General features: G+C 49.1%; 1 protein-coding gene across 4 annotated transcripts; it reads right to left on the bottom strand.

The window, feature by feature from the left end:
- Positions 1-212: 212 nt before the first annotated feature.
- On the bottom strand, positions 213-15,380 carry LMBR1L (limb development membrane protein 1 like). Of its 4 annotated transcripts, XM_036299770.1 has the most exons (18): positions 15,055-15,375; positions 12,481-12,565; positions 12,023-12,076; positions 11,399-11,432; positions 10,238-10,377; positions 9,949-10,052; positions 9,225-9,351; positions 8,376-8,444; positions 8,172-8,236; positions 7,750-7,822; positions 7,591-7,674; positions 7,421-7,497; positions 6,303-6,380; positions 6,084-6,157; positions 5,775-5,865; positions 5,608-5,674; positions 1,014-1,175; positions 213-820 (listed from the first exon to the last, which is right to left on the bottom strand). In XM_036299770.1, exons 1-18 carry the CDS (start codon positions 15,124-15,126, stop codon positions 753-755), a joined length of 1,524 nt encoding a protein of 507 aa, XP_036155663.1. In that variant the 5' UTR covers positions 15,127-15,375; the 3' UTR covers positions 213-752. The 4 variants fall into 4 exon arrangements, with proteins under 4 accessions (XP_036155663.1, XP_036155661.1, XP_036155664.1 ...); XM_036299768.1 differs by having other exon boundaries at positions 7,591-7,822; positions 15,055-15,380; XM_036299771.1 differs by lacking the exon at positions 12,023-12,076 and having other exon boundaries at positions 15,055-15,368.
- Between the last annotated feature and the right edge of the window lie 4,003 nt (positions 15,381-19,383).

The following is a 19,383-nucleotide window of genomic DNA, read 5'->3' as shown; positions in this document are numbered from 1 at the left end:
GAGTCAGGGGACCAGTCAGCTTTAGGCTAAGGGAGAGGAGTTCCCAACTGCCTAATTGTGTGGCCTAACACCAGACCCAAGTCCTCAAAGAACACTAAGAATGCAGATGGAGGGGAAGGGAAAGGATGGTGGACAGAACCCTTCTGTTTCTCTCAGTTGAAAGACTCAGGACTTGGGGGGAGAGCAAGGCTATTCAAATAAACACACAGAGAGCCTTTTAAAAAAACCAAAGCAAACCTTGGGATCAACTTTATTGCTGATGGTTGTGGCCTTTTCTTTCCCACATCCTCACCTCTCTGGTGGTCCAAAGTCCCTCCAGGATAACACAGTGCTTAGGTTCTTCTGGACCAGAGGCAAGGGAGACAATCTGCCCCCCACATCTGCCCCTGCTCGGTCCCTCCCCGGTCCCCACCCAACCCTATTGCACATCAAATCATGTAAACATGGCTACAGGCATGGCCTGGAATAGCAGTGAGGCAGATTGATGTGTTAATGGATTTGGGACCAGGAGCCAGACCCAAGTCACCCAGTCCCGCCCCATGCTAAGGCCCACAGTTAAATCTGGAAAAACAAGGGGGCCTGGTCCCAAACTCTGGCTCAGATTATGCAAACAGTGCAGATGGCTCAGCTCCCCTCTGCCACCCACCCCTCTCAGATTCCAGGTCTTAAGGATCACCCACTCCTGGTGTCGCTTCAGGACTGGGTAGCAGATGGCAGTGTCCAGTTTTTTCCCTCTCACCCCCAACTAGAGGTCACTGGTGTTGGGTCTTCCTAGATGCCCTGGGGAAACCAGAGACAGGCAATGGCAGTCTGTCCAATCCTGGAAAAGAGGGAAGGCGGACAGTCAAAAGTAGGACATATGTCCAGACCTCTGGGATAAGACAACCAAACCACAAAATGAATGGATGAAGCATGTTACAAGTAAAGCAGAAAGCCTGCCATCTCCCTTGCTGGAAAGACCACTGTTCCAGAGGGCTCCACCCCACCAGCCTGTGACTCCCACTCCTTCTCACCAAAAGCCCGGATCAGCTCTGCCCGAACAGCTGCGGTGAAGGTCTTCACCAGACAGAGAGTGGTGAGGCCCGCAAAGATTGCATTGTAGAGGAACACGATGTAAAAATTGCCCAGCCAATTGAAGCGTCCAAAATCACCCAGCAGGTCAAAGCGAGTGAGTCCTGAAATACAAAGACCAGGATAGAAGGTGGGCATCCCAGCCCCGCCCTGGCTCAGAGCCCAGCTTTCTGCTGCCTCCTGGTGGCCACATCTCAACACTGCAACTGATAAGTTGGCCTATTATTTGAGGGGGGGGGGATTTTATTTTTTTATTATTTTTTAAAAAATAATTCTTTATTGTTGATAGTATTACATATGTCCCCCCTTTTCACCCCATTGATCCCTTCCAGCCCCCCCCCATCCCCGCCGTCCCCGCCCCAGACCCTCAGCACCCTTCTGTCTGAGTCCATGGGTTATGCATTCAAGGTCTCACCCACCCACCCACCCACTCTCCCCCGCCATCCCTCTGGGATTCTGCACTCTGTTCCATTCTTCCATGTCCCTGGATCCATTCCATTTATCAGTTTATTTTGTTACTTAGATTCCACATATGAGTGCAGTCATGTGATACTTGTCTTTGTCTGACTGATTTATTTCACTTAGCATGATACTCTCCAGATCTCTCCATGCTGTCTCAAAGGGTAAAAGATTCTTCTTTTTTAATGCTACATAGTATTCCATGGTATAAATGTACCACAGCTTTTTTATCCACTCATCTACTGATAGGCACTTGGGCTGTTGTAAATTGTGCTGCTATGAACAAAGGGGTGCACAGATTCTTTCTGATTGGTATTTCAGGTTTCTTAGGATATATTCCTAGAAGTGGGATCACTGGGTCAAATGGCAGATCCATATTTAATTTTTTGTGAATACTCCATACTGTTTTCCATAATGGTTGCACCAATCTACTAGAAGTAGTGTACTAGCGGTGTACTAGGGTTCCCTTTTCTCCACATCCTCGCGCACTTGTCATTTGTTGGTTTGTTGATGGTAGCCATTCTGACAGGTGTGAAATGGTACCTCATTGTCATTTTGGTTTGCATCTCTCAGATGATTGTGACTTTGAGCATTTTTTCATGTCTCTTGGCCATCTGTATGTCCTCTTTGGAGAAGTGTCTATTTAGGTCCTTTGCCCATTTTTTAATTGGATTGTCTTCCTTTTGTTAAGTTGTATGAGTTCCTTATATATTTTGGATATTAACACTGGCCTCTCTTACTATTAATTATTCCTACATCCCAAGCTCTGTCTCAGAGGAGTTCAGGGCTGTGAAGAAAGTGCCAGCAGCTAGGCTTGCTTCAACTTCCCTGCCAGAGTTTGGCATGCTCTTCGATAGGTTCCCCTCTGGCTCCAGGTATATCAAGGAGCTATCTGGGCCCACCAGTTGTTCCTGGGTCAGGAACTTATAAGCTAGTCACTCGTATTTTTTTAGTAGGTAGAGCTGTGTGGAGGCTAAGAGCTCTGACTCTGATCAGACTGCCATGGTTCATATCCAAACTCCACCTCAACTAATTGTGTGATTTGGGACAAATTCCTTAAACATCTGTGCCTCAGTTTACTCAACTATAAAGTAGAGGAAATAATGGGACTGTTAGAATTAAATAATTCCCATAAAGCACTCACTATATGTACCAGGAGTATTTTAACTCTTGCTGAGCCTTTAATAATATAATATCAAATAAGATTTCTGGGGCCCTCCTCCACTTAACTCCAACCGAAAGGAACTAACTGATGGACCTACAAGCCTAGTGTACTACTAAACCCTCATGGTTTAAGTATAAATGCTACAGGGGAAAGAGTGTGGACTTAAGAACCAAATAGAACTAATTTATTTTTTTGATTTTTGATTTTGAGAGTACATTTATTAAAGCTGGGGACAGTCAGGGGTTGGGGGGAGGTAGAAAAGGGTATGGGGGAGTAAATGGTGATGGAAGGAGATTTGACTTGGGGTAGTGAACACACAATACAATATACAGATATGTTATAGAATTATACACCTGAAACCTATATCATTGATTAACCAATGTCACCCTAATAAATTCAATAAATAAGGTAAAATAAAACATCTATACTAATAAAAGGATAATATGCTAATTAGGATGGACGTCTCCTGGACATCCATTGGACAAAGCCACAGGGGCTGCGAGGCCCGGGGCTCAGGCCATGAGCCCTGGCGACTGCGAGGCCCGGGGCTCAGGCCTCGCAGCCGCCACAGCCGGCAGTGGCGGTAGCAGTGGGGTAATGGGGGTGGCGCCCTTCCATGATCAGCCTAGGCACCTCCTTCAGAGGGAGGCCAGACTGCGGCTTAGGCCCCGCTCCCCACTTGGGGAGCCGTCAGTAGGACATCCCTGAGGGCCCCCAGACTGTGAGAGGGGGTAGGCCGGGCTGAAGGACCCCTGCTCCAGTGCATGAATTTTCGTGCACCAGGCCTCTAGTCATTATCCTATACAATAAAGAGGCAATATGCAAATTAACCCTCACACCCTCACAAGATGGCTGCCTATGACCAGGCCAGCAGGGGTTAGTGAGGGATGACCAAATGACTGAACAGCAGCTGTGTGAGGCGACCAGGCCGGCAGGGGGGCTGTGAGGGGTGACCAGGCCAGCAGGAGGGGCAGTTGGGGGCAGCCAGGCCAGCAGAGGGGGCCAGCTGGGGGTGATCAGGCTAGCAGGGGGACAGTAAGAGGCAACCAGGCTGGCAGGGGGATAGCAATTGGGGGCAACCAGGCTGGCGGGGGGGGTGGTGCAGTTGGGGGCAACCGGGCCAGCAGGGGGGTATTTAGGGGCAATTAGGCTGGCAGGAGGGCAGTGAGGAGTGACTAGGCTAGTGGGAGGTAGCAGTTGGGGGTGACCAGGCTGGCGGGGAGGGCAGTTAGGGGTGACCAGGTTGGCAGAGGGGGGCAGTTGGGGGTGACCAGGTTGGTGGGAGGGGTGCAGCTAGGGATGACCAGGCTGGCAGGGGGGTAGTTGGGGGCAATTAGGCTGGCAGGAGGGCAGTGAGGGGCGACTAGGCTGGCGGGGGGTAGCAGTTGGGGGCGACCAGGCCAGCAGAGGGGGGAAGTTGGGGGCAACCAGGCCAGCAGGAGGGTAGTTGGGGGCAATTAGGCTAACAGGAGGGCAGTGAGGGGCAACTAGGCCGGTGGGGGGGTAGCGGTTGGGGTTGACCAGGCTAGTGGGGGTTGCAGTTAGGGGCAACCAGGCTAGCAGAGGGGGGCAGTTGGGGGCGACCAGGCCGGCAGGGGGGGCAGTTCGAGGCAATCAGGCTGGCACACAGAGGCAGTGAGGGGCAATCAGGCTGGCGGGGGGTGGGGGGGGGCAGTTAGGGGCGATGAGGCAGGCAGACAGGTGAGCAATTAGGAGCCAGCGCTTAGGAGCCAGGTGAGTGATTATGTCCAGGATTGTGAGAGGGATGTCTGACTGCCGGTTTAGGCCCGATCCTGGGGATCGGGTCTAAGCCGGCAGTCGGACATCCCCTGAGGGGTCCCGGATTGCAGAGGGTGCAGGCTGGGCTGAGGGGACTTCTCCCCGCGCCCCCGCCCCCCCGCCCGAATTTCATGCGCCAAGGCTCTAGTATAATATATATTAGAAAAAAGCTGGGGACAGTGAAAAAAAGGAGACTTAAAATAGAAGAGACAAGATCACAGTAACAGGAGGGAGCCTAGGCTGGGCTGCCTAGACTTGGGAAAGGAAGTCAAAGTAACAGAAGTGAGTCATGCTGGGCTGCATGGACTCAGGAAAAGGAAGTTACAGAGGCCAAAGGAGAGTTCTTGGAGACAGATTCAGGGGGTTAGCCTGGGATAAGCTGCTGCTGCCCACTGCTCTCCTGGTTGCAAGTATCCTGGGGACCCTTGGAGTTTAGGAGAAAGAAAGCAAAAGTACACACCTGAGAAAAGAGAGCACAGGCATGCTCAAGAGAGTGTCCAAATATAACTAATTTAAATCATGTATGATATATGGAAAATGACGTAGTGTGTGTGGGGGGTTACCTATAACTCTCATACTACCCTGGAGTGAACTACTTACATTTTAAAAAATTTCTACCAGGTAATTCTAGATCATAGTTCCAAAGATAGGAGAAGGACTGAGTGTATTATTTGATGCCCTGGTGTGTGCAAAAAGCGCTGGACTGGGATTAAGGAGACAAGGGTTCTAGCCTGACTTGGCCTTGCCTCAAACTAGCTATAAAATTGGGCAAATTAATTAGCTTCTCTGTATTTCATCTTTAAAATAAAAAATATTTAGCCCTGGTCGGGAGCTCAGTTAGTTAGAGTGTTGTCCATATATGCCAAGATTGTGGTTCAATCCCAGTCAGGGGACATACAAGAGTAAACCAATGAATGCACAAATAAGTGGAACAACAAATCGATGTTTCTCTCTCTCTAAAATCAACAATAAAAGAAGAAATAACAGAACCTGTTTTTCGATCTGTATCATAGGCATAATACTTTCTCATAAGTTTGTTGTGGGATTCAGGGAGAACATGTATATAAAATGTCTGCTTAGCACTAGTAGGTACTAAAAAGAAGCCAATTCCCTTATCTCCTTTTGCTACTTACCTAGGGTTCGAGAGAAGACAGGAAGTGCTGAGCTTAGGACCAGGAGACAGACACAGTTCCCGATTATCTGGGGAGGAGTAAGGAAAGGGGAGGTGAGGTAGCAGAACTGCCAGTATCTAGTCCCCATGCATGCCTCCAGGATACCTCGTCTACTCCAACCCAATTACCTGTGTCATGGCTGTGTCATGCCATCTGGGCCGCAGGCCCCGGAAGAGTGGAGAACTGTAGAATCCCACGATCGAGGACACCATCAGATAACTGCCACTGGGGTTAGGGAAGAACTGGCCAGCTCCCAAGGATTAATGCCTCATCTCAAAGGGAATAAGTCGCTTTCCCCCAGACCTCCTTTCAAAATCAAGTCTTTTCTTTATTTCTGAACCTCAGGTTGGTGAAGACTTACTTGCCCCCTTCCCATCAGTCCTACTACAAGTCTGCCCAGAGCCCCAAAGGAGACATTCAGAAATACAAAAGGATACAAGATGAGTACAACCTGAATGACAGCACCAAAGGAGCCCAGCTTGGAGAAGGAGACCTGGCCCAGGGAGGCATCCTGAGAAATGAAGTAGTATCACAGTGGAGCACTCTCCACAATCAGCACCACCCAGCCCAGCCTTCCCTCTGGCCTCAGCTTCTGCCCCTCACTCCAGCTTTTCTTAGGTCCTCCCCAAAAGATATGGGGGAGGGCAGCCCAGTACCTGCATGCCCCGGGGCATGGCAGCCTCATCGATGAGCAGCTCCAGGATGTGGATGGCCACAATGAGCACGGACAGGCCCTGTGTGAGGCAAGGTCACAGATTCCCATCCACGCCCCAGCCCACAACAGTATCCAGAGTTACATGTTAAGAGCAGACACTCTGCCCTGGCCAGGTAGCTCAGTTGATTAGAGCGTCATCCCGATATGCTAAGGTTGTGGGTTTGATCCCCGGTCACGGCACATACAAGAATAAACCAATAAAAGCATAAATAAGAACAACAAATTGATGTTTCTCTTTCTCCCCTCCCTTCCTCTCCTCTCTCCCAAATCAATCAACAAAACAAATTTTATTTAAAAAAACACACACAAAAAAACCCACCTAGCAGCCTTAGCTGGTTTGGCTCAGTGGATATAGCGTTGGCCTGTGGACTCAAGGGTCTTGGGTTTGATTCTGGTCAAGGGCACATGCCCGGGGTTGCAGGCTCGATCCACAGTAGGGGGCATGCAGGAGGCAGCTGATCAATGATTCTCTCTCATCATTGATGTTTCTATCTCTCTCTCCCTTTCCCTTCTTCTCTGAAATTAATAAAAATATGCTTAAAAATAAAAAAAAATAAAGATAAATAAAAAAGCAGATACTCTGCTCCAACATTTTCAGTTTCCAAGCACTGTATGGGACCTCCTCGAGGCTGGTGCTAGCAACAGAGCACTTTGAGGGTATTATAAGATACACCCACTCCAGGTGGAAGAATTGCAAAAAAGCTAAGTAGAAAATGGATTCGTCCTCCAGATTGATAAGACTTATTCCCAAGTCCAGGTTGTGGCAAGTTGGGGGATAGACTGAATTTCAACCCTTATTTTCACCCACAGCAAGCCTGGGTAACTACTCAGTGGCCCTCTGTGGCCTTGGGTAAACTCCTTAACTTCCCTGTTTCTTCATTTACAAAATTGGGATTGATGTGCTCAGCACAGGGCAGGACACAAAGTAGACACTCAGTAAGAGGTAACTACTATGATTGAAGATAACCAGGTCCCTGCATCTCCTCCCTCTTCCCTAAGAAGGCCTAAATTATTCAAGGGCCTTCTACTCCCCACCCTCATCAAGGCTGGTATACCCACCGTCAATAACAGCAAGCACAGCATGGCCAGGGGATAACCCAGGTTCCGCTGCCAGGCTGAAGCCTTCCACCGCTTCTCTGTGCAGGGATGGGAAGCGGTTAGCACAGACTTGGAACAAGAGGCTATTCTTAAGGAAAGCCAGGTATTCCCATCCCTACTAACTCACATACCCAGTAGGACCCTCTGTGTCTGCAGAGCCAGCACCTGTCTGTGCAGCAGCTCCATGTCCAAAGGCAACCAGCAGGAGGTGGGATCTGAGGGCAGAGAAGATGGTGCTGCCCTTGCCCAATGCATGCCTATCATCCCACCTGGGAAGAACTGCAACTCACTGCAAATCCTGCGGGTCAAAGCTGCTTCCTCAAAGGCTGAGCAGTACAGCTGCTCCTCCAGGTCTTCCAGCACCTGGGAGCAGGGGAAAAGGGAGGGACTAATAATAGTCAGGGGCTCCCAGATCCCAAGGGCCCCAGGAGCACCCTGTTCATCCCAGGGCTTTATCATCCCATTCCTTCCCCTACCCCTTATTCACTACCCTGTGGTCAGCAACTTATCCATCCCTCCTGACTGCCTTGTGTTCTGCTTTGTATGTCTGGTAAGCAGCTCCAGATGATGGGGGTGGAGGATATAGGAGCCAACAAAGGCTATGGCCCTCTGCAAGGTGTGCAGCACACAATCATAGGGTTGTTTTATTTTCTGGCTCCAGCTTGTCAGGAAGCTCACCCCACAGGACCAAAAGGCAAGGAGTACTACATACCCGCGGCTTGACCAGCAGCTTCCCAGTAACCGAGAACATGCGGGCGAGACCTAGCGGAGTACACACTGTGGAGACAGAAGCCAGTCACCTGATAGACCCTTCTCTCCATCATTCCCCTCACCACCCCTCCATTCCCTCTCCTTCCACCCTTGTGGTTCCGATCCAAGGACCTTACCCATTATCTCCCAGACCCTGAACACTCACCCAGGAGCAGCAGGACCCCAAGGAAGGAAATGCAGGAGTAGAGGTAGGGGAGGTAGTACTCCCAGAAGTCTAAGGGTAAAAAAAGCAGTACAGTCAGCCCAACTTTTTCCTGCTTACTGGGACGACAGGCCTCAGAGACAATACAAAACCTAGAGGGGTTAGGCAAGTAATGCAAATCAGGAAAGCTGGCCTGTGTCACAGAAGGGGGAGTGGCAGGGACTATAGCAAACGAGATCCTAAGCCCTACCTAAAGGGCACAACTGTTATTCGGCCCCAGTCACCAAGGACTAGTGTGGCCAGATCCTCAACCTTGTCAAGCAAAGTCAGAGATCTGGATATTAATGTGAAACCTCCCAACATATATATATATATATATATATGGCAACTGACTCATATATGTTTTTTAAATCATTGCATGGGCCCAATGGGACATTCCTGCAGGTTGGTTTTGGCCTGAAGTCCATCATTTTGAAACTTCAGTCTAACGGTTTATTTATTATTATTTTTAAAAATATATATTTTTATTGAATTCAAAAAGGGAGAGGAAGAGAGAGATAGAAACATCAATGATGAGAGAAAAATCACTGACTGGCTGCCTCTTGCACATCCCGTTGGAGACTGAGTCTACAACCCTGGGCATGTGCCCCCAATTGGAATCGAACCTGGGACCCCTTCAGTCTGCAGGTCAATGCTCTATCCACCGAGCCAAACCAGTTAGGGTCAGTCTAACGGTTTAGATGATCTCAATCTTCTCCACCTCAGAGGGATACAGTTGATCCAGGAAGGGGAACAGCTGCCAACTGATGAGCCACTTAGCCTGGAGGGTGGGAAGGAAGCTGGCCCTCTCACCATAGAGTGACTCCCTGCTGGTCTTGTTGTTGTCCACAATGGCTGATGCCACCCACACCATGCCCAGCACCAGCAGAGTAAGGAGCATCAACATTACCACTGTCTCGTAGACCCGGCCCAGGACACCCTATGGAAGAAGGCAATAGGTGTGGGTGGAGAGAACTACCAACAACGTCGGGGCAGTGTGGGGAAGGAAGGCAACATTGGGAATGGCAGCCTGGCTAGGGGAACCAGAGGACTGGATTCAGGAGAAAGGGGAAAGCATTTCCCTCTTATTCTGCTAAATCACTCTGTCCTCCTACCCACAACCAGAATATCCATTCCGTTCTCGATATTTTTCCTTTGTAACCTCCCTCCTTGGGTCCTTTCCCCATCCTTGTTTTGCCCTGGGAGGCTGACTCCTGAGGTCTGCATCACACAAGCCCTTTGCCCTTGGTTTTCCTGTTCGGCTTGCCCAATGGAAAGGACCAACAGCTCCTCTGCTGGGTGGTTGCACCTCCCCAGCTTCAACTGGGTTCCAAAAGCTATTTTTTCTCTCTGGTGGTAATGACAAGCCTATGGTGGTAATGACTTCCTGATGTTACTAGTGCCTCAAACTCCTTGTTGATCTCCTCAAATCTGACTATACCTCTATAAATAGTTTCTTCATTAAAATCTCTTTAGTTGAAACATCTGAGTGGCATTGTGTTTCCTGCTTGGATTGATTGATTCATCACTCACTCACCTTTCTGGAGCCAGCAAAGCCCTCAGACTCAGTGAAGAAGTATGCAAAGGGCATGAGGAAGATGAGGGACAGGTTGGAGAAGAGAAAAACGAGGTTCCAGAGGCCTAGAGCAAAAAAAGGAAAGGCAGCGGTGGTCAGAAAAGGGTGGCCCAACCCACTGGGGACTGATCATGTGATCGGGAAGCTGGGGATGGGGTGATTATGCCTAATGAGTACAAGGCTCTCTGTATCTGCCTGACACTTTCTGCTCCCTATCGCCATCCCAAGCTGTAAACCAGGAGTCACGCACCATGGATGAGGGAGCCGTTGAGCCACTGGATGTAGTAGTTCCGAGGCAGTGAGAGCAACACCTCATTGCTGATGATGGAGAAGGGCAGGAGCAGTACGGCACCCAGGGCAACTGCCAGGGTAAAGGTGCAGAGCTCGAGCCTGGGTAGACGAGAGATAGAGTCCTTGCTTAGCTCAGACACTTCCCTGGGTCCAAGAACCCCCATTCATCCCTGCAGGCACCTGTAGTTTCTCCTAGAACCAACTAGCAGTGACAGACCAGGGAAGGAGCCATCAGCTGGGGCTCCACTCACTGCCCCCCAGCCCTAGTCCTTACCTTCAGGGAAGCCTTGGCACATGGGATGAGTACATCTCAGGCATTTATGGGAGCCTGGTCACCTGCCATGTCACCTGCCCAGACGTCCTCAGGAATGTGATCCTCCCACACATGCCCGTAGGGTGCACCAGGCATAATGCCAACCTAAGAGGCCTGGCTTCTCTAATCAGAGATGTGGATTTCTGAGCTTGCCTCTTCAGCCCGCATAAGAGCAGGGTCACCCCATGTGGCTATGCCCTGAATGAAGCTCTAGGACAAAGGGGGAAAAGGGAGCTAAAACCCAACTTCATAGCTAAGGCCTGTGTGCGGGGCTGCATCAGTTGAAAAGAAGGGACACTTTATTTATTTGGTCCATCAAGGGGGGATGGTTGCCTTCTTAAAATCTGTTGACCCAGAGGAGTCATCACTATATCTTTCTCTATACTTGCTAGTGAATAACAGCAGTCTGGAATAAGGTCCATCCTTAGATTCAAGCACACCTCCCCTCCAGGGGTTCTATCTTCCCATCCCCTGATGTTTTCATTAATCTGCATCCTACCCTACTCCCTTCCCAATGGATGCTGGGAGGTGAAGCCAAGCTGAAGTCATTTCTGGTGACTCAAGCCCCAGCTGACAGTTCCGGCCTTGAGGATGCCAGGAGCTCCTGGCCTAACCAGGGAGACAGGAAGAGCAGCTTTTCCAAGCATCCCGAGGGTAGGGTAAAGCTGGAAGAAGCCAGGAGTAGGATGGAAGCAGAAACTCTCTCTTTACTTTGTGACACCCCACTCTCTCTGCCAGCTCCAGGGCCTCACTGGATTTCAGCTTCTAAAGGTAACTGGTGCCAGTTGCTCAGGCAGCAACACTTACGCAATCTTGTTGACTGTGGCATCTTCATCATCCACTACAAAAGACAGAGGCATGGGGAAGAAGCAGAAGATCAGTGGGCAGCTCTGGGAACCATCTGTGTTGCAGCGTGCCTTCCTTCCCCATCCCTGCCCCCTGAAAGAAGGGCCTGTGCCCAGAGAGGCAGAGCTGGACAGGAGGCTCTGGGAGAGCTCATGCTATAACCCCACAACCTGTTCTCCGGCCAAGGTAGCAGTGGCCCCAGGTGGAGAGAGAACAGGCTAGAAACTCCCTCACTTCCCTCCTTCCCCATCACAGGTTCCTCTTTTGTAAGCTCAAAATATGATAAACAACTGGTCTGTGAGGTTGGTTACATCAGTGGCTGGGTGCAGCAGAGAAATGCAAGCAGTGGCGGGGGTTGGGGGGGGGAGATTCACAGAGAAAGTTCCCAAGAGAATTACACAGAGGAGTAGCTGCCTTCTTGGGTGGGGGCTCATGGAGGGGAAGAAAGGCTAGGGCCAGGACAGGATGATCTGAACAGGCTGAGGCAAGTGTGTGGATGCCCCTCCTACCTCCCTGTCACACAATGTCTACAGGAAGGAAAGCTCCAATCTGAGCACAGATTGGAAAGAGAAAGGCCACCATCACCAGGTCCTGGGGTCCCAGCGGTCACGGAGGTCTCTGGTCCTGGGTGTGGGAGCACTAGGAGAGGAGGTGACAGAGCTTGTGCCCATGATAACATTCACCTTGCAGTTGCCCACTTTAGGTTTACAGAGGGCTTTTATATTAACCATCTCTTTGGTCCACATAATAACAATGGACTGGGTAGAGACTGCTAGGCCCATTTTGGAAAGGATGAAACTGAGGGCCAGAAAAGTTATAGGACTTGCCCAGCAGCTTTATTGGTTGTGGACACTTCTACCTAGACTTTCCACTATACCACACTGTCCCTGCCTGTGGAGGTAGGGAGGTAGAAGAGGCAAAGGCGCCACAACAGCCACCTCTCCTTTCCCAGCAGGCGCCATAGACCCATTCTCCTGAGGCTGGCTCCATGGCAACGGGAACACTGGCAGAGGACAAGCAGAAGGGAGGGAAGTCACAGGTACCTGTAGTGAACTCAGCAGGCTTCTTGAAGTGGGTCAGGGTGATGTGGCAGAGGATGTAGAGTGTCGCAAACAGAAGTGTTGAGATCTATGGCAGAGCATGAGCTGGGATGAGAAACTCTAAGAACATTCCATAGCCCCATGGGGTCCCTTCCCCAAAACAAGGCTGCATAGTTTCTCCCTGTTACTTCCTTCTAGTCAAGGCCTCAGGAGCCTTTAAGAAGCAGCAGACAGCCCTGGCTGGTTTGGCTCCGTGGATAGAGGGTTGGTCTGCGGTCTGAAGGGGCCTGGGTTCGGTTCTAGTCAAGGGCATGTGCCTGGGTTGCAGGCTCAATCCCCCGTAGGGGGTGTGCAGGAGGCAGCCGATCAGTGATTCTCTCTCATCCTTGATGTTTCTATCTCCCCCTTTCCCTTCCTCTCTGATATCAATAAAAATATTTTTTTAAAAAAATATAAGTGGAACAAATTGCTGTCTGTCTCTCTTAAAAATCAATAGGAAAAAAAAAAAAGAAAAAAAAAATCAATAGGGAGCCCTGAAAGATCAGGTATGCTCTGGGCCAAATCAGAGCCTCATTTAATCTCTGCCCCTAAGAAGACTTAGTTGGGGCCCAATATCTACAAAGTTTCTAGAGTCAGCATCAGCCTCTTTTTATTTTTATTTTTTATTTTAAATTTTTTCGTGGGAAGAGGGAAAGAGTCCCACAGCACAGACTCCCAGGTGGGGAGGGGGAAAGAGTCAACATCAGCCTCTTTAAAGGCAGTCAATCCCTGCTCCCTACCTCAAGTGACTTCCCAACTCTAGGGCCAGGCATCTCAAGGCCTGTCCCATGCCTCTGGGCGACTGGACCTCCAACTGATAGTTAAGGCAGGGCTTAGCCAAGTTACTCTGCACATGCATGCATCCCACCCTACCCCAGGTTAGCTGCTATTGCTCAGGGGAAGAGCTACTGCTCAGTTTGGCTCCATAAACAGGGAGTCTTGAGAAGAGGCATTATTGTATTTCAAGTAGTCCAAGAAGGCAGGATCAGTCTTGTGGGTTCTCCAGTCCCCAAGAGGAGCTGACGCCACAGGAAATCTGCATACAGCTATCCATGCAAAGAGGGACAAAGTCATAGAGACCCCAGGAGAGCCAGAGGTCTAGGACAAAGCTGTAGCTTTTGACATTAGGAAAGCAGAGTAGAATGAGCCACTCAGATTGGAACTGCAGAATTTTTACAGCCTAGTGCTCCACCCTGGGCTTGCGCAAGTAATAGGAAGGTGGGAGGGCTCAAAAGGGCATGCTGGAGTTACACGCAGTTCCAGCGGAGGCTAGGTCATTCTCTAGAGCAGAACTGGTGCCAGGTGGAGGAGCAACCAGAAGCCTTCAGGCTGTCCTTGCCCAGCACTGATTCCTCAGCTAATGGGACCAAAGGATGGGGGAGACATCCAAGAGGCTGCTTCTCTGTCCAAGGTCGCATCCCTCCCGGTTCTCTAAGAATGTGGGCCTCTGGCCATTCACTGTCTCAAGGCCCCAATGAGCCTCAACGTATGCCCAACCCCACCATGTGGGACTATCCACTAAGGGACACATAAGGAAGGATTCCTGAAAGCAGATCTGGCATTCTACACACGGACTAATATACTTCCTACCTTTCAGTACTCAGAAATAAGGACAGACTCAGTGAAGTAGTGGCTCCCTTTATCCCTCCTCCAATCTGAGGCTGCCCAGGGCAGACCAGAGCCCAGCCTGAGAAAAAAATGAATGATGGATCCATTCACTAACATTTCTATTCTTTCAAACCTTTCTCGTTTCCTTTCCATGTAGTATATGGAAGAGAGGGCTACCCTGGGGAGCTCAGAGAAGACGACTCAGGAGAAAGGAGAGAGATGAGCGTCCAAAGCAGGCCTGCGGCAGATCTGACTTCCTTGGCGCCTCCGAGTGTCCCCCACCCCGCCCAGAAGTGAGGGAGGGAGGGAGGGAGGAAGGCAGCCAGGTGCTCTCTAGAGCACTGAGGGGAACCACTCACAGGGGAAATCCCTAAATGTTTGAATAGCTAGCTAGGAACCTCCACTTGCAGGGTTCCTAACAAACACTAATAAGGGGGCGGCGGCGGCGGGGGGGGGGGGGGATGGTGGAGGCTTAGTTGTTCTCCATCTCTACCCAGTAGAATCCACACCAGCAAGAGTCCCTTCTTCCAAGGTGGGCGTCCCACCAAAGTCCCCCTTCAACAAACACCAGTTGGGAAGTAAATGCAAACCAGCCCTCCCCTAATCAAATCCATCCCTCTCGGTCTAAGCCGGGCAGACTCGCCAAACTCTCAGACACAAGGGGACCCACGCCCAGAACGACGGGGCTGGGCGGGGGGCGGAAACCGATGGGCTTTGTTTATCTCGCAACTACCCAGAGGATCCGACTTACTACTGGTTCACCGGCTGGGGCACCGGTCCTTCTGACGGGCCGGGGCCTTTCGTTGCTCGCCCTGGTGCGCACGGGGTCTGAGGGCGCTCTGAGCCCAGGTGGTTGTACTCCGACCCCAACCTCTCCCTCTCCCGGGACACCCTTTGGCCCTAACCTTCCTACCCGGGTCCCACACTCACAATACATTCGCGGACCCTCTCGTGGAATAGCTGCTCTCGCACGGATAGCACTTCGTAGTCAGCTGCTTCCATACTCTGCTCAGCATGACTGGGGCGGGGGTGTCTCCGGGCCCGGGGAGGACCGGCGGGGATAAAGCCGCCGCCGCCAAGCACCCGGACCCAGCCGAGGAGCCTTTCCTCGCAGCCTGCGACGGAAACTCGGGGGAGGTAATCTGAGGTCCAGATTCAGACGTCCGGACGCCCCGCCCTTAAAGGGGCAGGCACCAGCGCGCCTTGTTTTAAAGGGCCCCTGTCCCTACTCTGTTCCCTCCCCTTTAAGGTCGGGCCTCAGTCAAGTTTCAACGTAAACACCCGCCTTTAGGCTCGTTAAGAGGAAGCTTCAGTCCTCATTCTACTTTACCGGAGGCCGAGTGACGACACAAGGGATGGGCGGGTTCCTTTCATAAAGCGAAACTCATTGGCTCCTAGAGCTGCCGCTCATAGGTAGAGAAACGATGATAGGCTTTCCCCGTGAAAGGAGGCGGTATCTTTGAAGCCAATCGGTGCTCAATCTAAAACTAACCGACTCCTCACGTCCGGCTGTTGAGGAGAGAGAGTTTTAGTAACGACTGAAAGTTTAGTTCGGCCGTGGCTAAATGAACCTTTTGGAACTAGGCAGCCAGGGAGGATGTGAGAGTTCCATGGGGGTTCTGAAAGGTTACCGCTTCCCAGGAACCCAAGGTCCACAGCACCATTTTCTGAAAGTGTCTATATGTTGGAGGGGGTCCCCCTTCGCGGCCAGTTTTCACTCAGTCACTTTGGGGATGGCCAAGTGTGTGCTAGAGCAAATACTTAAAAAAAACAACACCACCTGAATAGTGAACTACAGAAATATTCTCCTGAAACGTTGTGAGGTAATGTCCATAGGGGACCATTGTTGAGTGGTGCAGAATCAAACATTAGCCGACCTAGGTACCACTCACTTTACAGACTTTATCTCATTTTAATATCACAACCTTTAAGAGGAATGTGTTGTGATTAGCATTTTAGAAATTAGAAAAAGGTGAGAGCTTGTCACGTGCCCAAGGTCACATCATTAAGGCATGCAAGTGACCTTCCTGAGATCTCCGCTGAGGTATGTGTGCAAAGCCTCACCTTCCTGAAGTTAAAGCCTTCCTCCGAATGGGAGGAAGCAGTGCAGAAAAGCAAAAGAAGGGCTGGGTTTTGCAAAGCCTCCCATTGAAGAGTAAGAGCCCAATTCTAAAGGCCTTAGACTACATCCAGTTACTGTCTGGTGCCAGAATTAACAAGTGAATGCTATACCCTTGTAACCATGGGGCAAGTTATTTCTACCTCTTTTCTGTTTCCCCAGTGATTTGCAATAGAACCCTGGGAGCTGATTTTCCTCTTAGCAACCAAGCCTGAAGTAAACAGAACTTCAACTAAGAGAGAGAGTAGACACAGCTACAAAGAGGAGAAGATAGCTAGCCGGGTCCTTGGGTCTGCTGCAAGGAAAGGAGAGGATAGACAGGTGGCTTGGGTCTATTGAGTGTGTTGTGGGAACAAACATGAATGGGTCAAGGCCCTGCCTGGAGGGACGTACAGCTTGTCAGGGAGAAGTGGCCCTGGAGCGTAACAGGTCTCAGATCTTAATTTTAAGCATATGTGATTTAGTGATCTTATTAAAACACAAATCAGATCTTATCTCAGCTCAAAACCTCTCAAAAGTGACCCATTTGCACTTAATAATTCACCTGCTTTAAAGTAAGCCTACAAGGCTTTCAGAGGATATATTAAACATGCTGTGTTTTGTTGGGCTCACTGTGTTTTGGTTTTTTTTAAACAAATTTAAACAAACATTTAAAAATCAGAAGATGACTCCTTAAAAGTTCAGATATCTGTTCTATCCCCTTTTAATCCTCACCAGAGAATATTTTCCATTGATTTATTTTATGTTATTTTTAGAGAGAATGGAAAGGAAGGGGAGAGACAGAAACATTGATGTGAGAGACACACCCTAACCAGGGCTGGGGATTGAGCTTGCAACCAAGGAATGTGCCCTTGATCGAACCGATGCTCTGTCCACTGAGCCAAACCTGCTAGGGCTGACATCTGTCTCTTAAATAGAAGATCTGGCAGAGCTGGGCAGCCAGGACCTATGGCTCTGTAGATGAAGGAGGATGTACCAGTCTTCCACAGCTCCTATTACTTGGGTGAGCACCTCACCAGTTTTTCCATTTACGTTGTCAGCCCAACTGTTTTGTGACTTGTGAGCTATCCCCTGAGCTATCCCCTCTCTACTGCTTCAACTTGGCACCATCTTCATTCTGGCCTTTGGTCAGTTTCTGGTCGACCCTGCCAACTTTCCTTTCTCAGGACACTGCACTTGCTGTTTCCTCGGCCTGAAAGTTCTCCCCTTCTCCTTCCCAATTCACTTTTAGCTGGTTCCTGTTTTCTTTAGGTTTGAGCTTAAATGTTATCTGCTCAGAGGACTCTCCCCCACCCCCCACTATTTTATCTAAAGCAAGTATTTTTTTACTTTACCTCCATGTATGTCTTTACTCCTTTCCTCTCCACTTAGAGGACTAGAACCCTGCATTTGGCTTCAAATTCATTCTTTTCCATTCAACCCCATTTCTTAACCCAGTGCAGTTCTCACAGTAAACACTCAATGTTTGTAGATTTGAGATTTAAGAGATTAGTTATCCATTTTTGTAGGGAAGGAGCCACCTTGACTGTGGAGTAAATTTCAACATCTGCAAGCAGCACAGAGAAGGGAATAATCCAGAATGAGCCTTCACTAAGTGCTAAATGTTAACAGATACTTTACATAGATTAGTTTATTCAATGTCACAAGGATCCTACTAAGTAGACTTTTTAATTTTATTTTTTTAAGGTTTCAAGTTAACATTTATTGCACACTCACTGTAGGTAACTGCCAAGTCCTCAAAATGTAAAATTTAGCAACACAATTTTATCTTCAAGGACTTCAGAGATATGTCAACTATATAAAAACAATTTTGTGAAAATGTGTAGGAGATAATAATTTGAGTGAGAAAAATATGACACTGGAGGTTTGGGGATAGATATTGCAATATAAGCAATGGGTTCAGAGGTGGAAAAATATGGTAGTAGACTTTTTTTATGTATAGATGAGGAATCTGTTCAAAGAGATTAAGTAACTTGTGCAAGGAGCTACAATAAGTGGTGGATGTGGGACTTGAACTGGCTTATCTGACTTGGAAGCTTCCCTTTTCCCCACTATATCTTCCCAGTTTTTGTATTCCTCTCCTTACTAAACTGCTTAGATACTCAGTGTAATAGAAAGGTAAAACTTGAAGAGTCCTGGCACCCTGCATCTGCATATAAAAGGTTCACCGTTCTACTTCTTCCTGTGAGGTCACCTTTGAGCTTTCAAATGTTGACTTATTGCTGAATAGCACCTTGAGAGGAGCAGACAGAAGGCCCAGAGGCACCAACTCCCAGAGGTGAGAGGGGATTTGGAAAAGTTACCCCTTTTAAAAAAATATGTATTTTAGAGAGGGAGGGAGAGAAGGAAACATTAGTGATGAGAGAGAATCATAGTTCAGCTTCCTCCCCCCACTGGGGATTGAGCTCACAACCTGGGCCTGTGCCCTGACTGAGAATCAAACCGTGATCTGGTTCATAAGTCGACGCTCAACCCCTGAGCAATGCCGGCCAGATGAAAACTTACCTTTTTTTTTTTTTTTTTTAAATATATATATATGTATTTTATTGATTTTTTACAGAGAGGAAGGGAGCGGGACAAGAGCCAGAAACATCGATGAGTGAGAAACATCGATCAGCCGCCTCCAGCACACCCCCCACGGGGGATGTGCCCGCAACCAAGGTACATGCCCTTGACCGGAATCGAACCCGGGACCCTTTGGTCCGCAGGCCGATGCTCTATCCACTGAGCCAAACCAGTCAGGGTTACCCTTTTTTTAATACAAAGATTTCAGAAACTTTCCATTCAGATTATGGGTTATTTTCATTTTCTCTTTGCTTACCTACATGACCCAATTTCCCCACAGAAAACGTAAGTACAGAAAAATTCCTGTTCATTCAAATAAGACTAGTAGCTTTAGGGTAGTTTTATTCCCAGGACTTTCTGGGTTTTCAGAAAGAACTCATTCAACTCTAAGGTGAAAATACGTAAACTGTGCTATGAATTGAATGTTTATGTGCCCCACCCCCACCCCAATTCATATGTTAAAACCCTAACCCCAAATGTGATAATTATACGAGGTGGGGCCTTTGGGAGGTAATTAGATTTAGATGAGGTCATGAGGTATAGCCCCCAATATGGGATTAATGTTCATATAAGGA

Source organism: Myotis myotis, unplaced genomic scaffold (assembly GCF_014108235.1).
Source record: "Myotis myotis isolate mMyoMyo1 unplaced genomic scaffold, mMyoMyo1.p scaffold_m19_p_3, whole genome shotgun sequence".
NCBI classification, from domain to species: Eukaryota; Metazoa; Chordata; class Mammalia; order Chiroptera; family Vespertilionidae; genus Myotis; species Myotis myotis.
The sequence above is the reverse complement of the archived record's forward strand: the minus strand, read 5'-3'. Positions and strand labels throughout refer to the sequence as shown.

Excerpts from the sequence above, each read along its gene's own strand:
- LMBR1L (XM_036299768.1), bottom strand. The coding sequence starts at position 15,126 with ATGGAAGCAGCTGACTACGAAGTGCTATCCGTGCGAGAGCAGCTATTC. Across the intron at positions 8,445-9,224 it reads CAGCAGGGAGTCACTCTATG|ACTTCTGGGAGTACTACCTC; the intron begins GTGAGAGGGCCA and ends TTTTACCCTTAG. Across the intron at positions 8,237-8,375 it reads TGGGGTCCTGCTGCTCCTGG|TGTGTACTCCGCTAGGTCTC; the intron begins GTGAGTGTTCAG and ends CTGTCTCCACAG.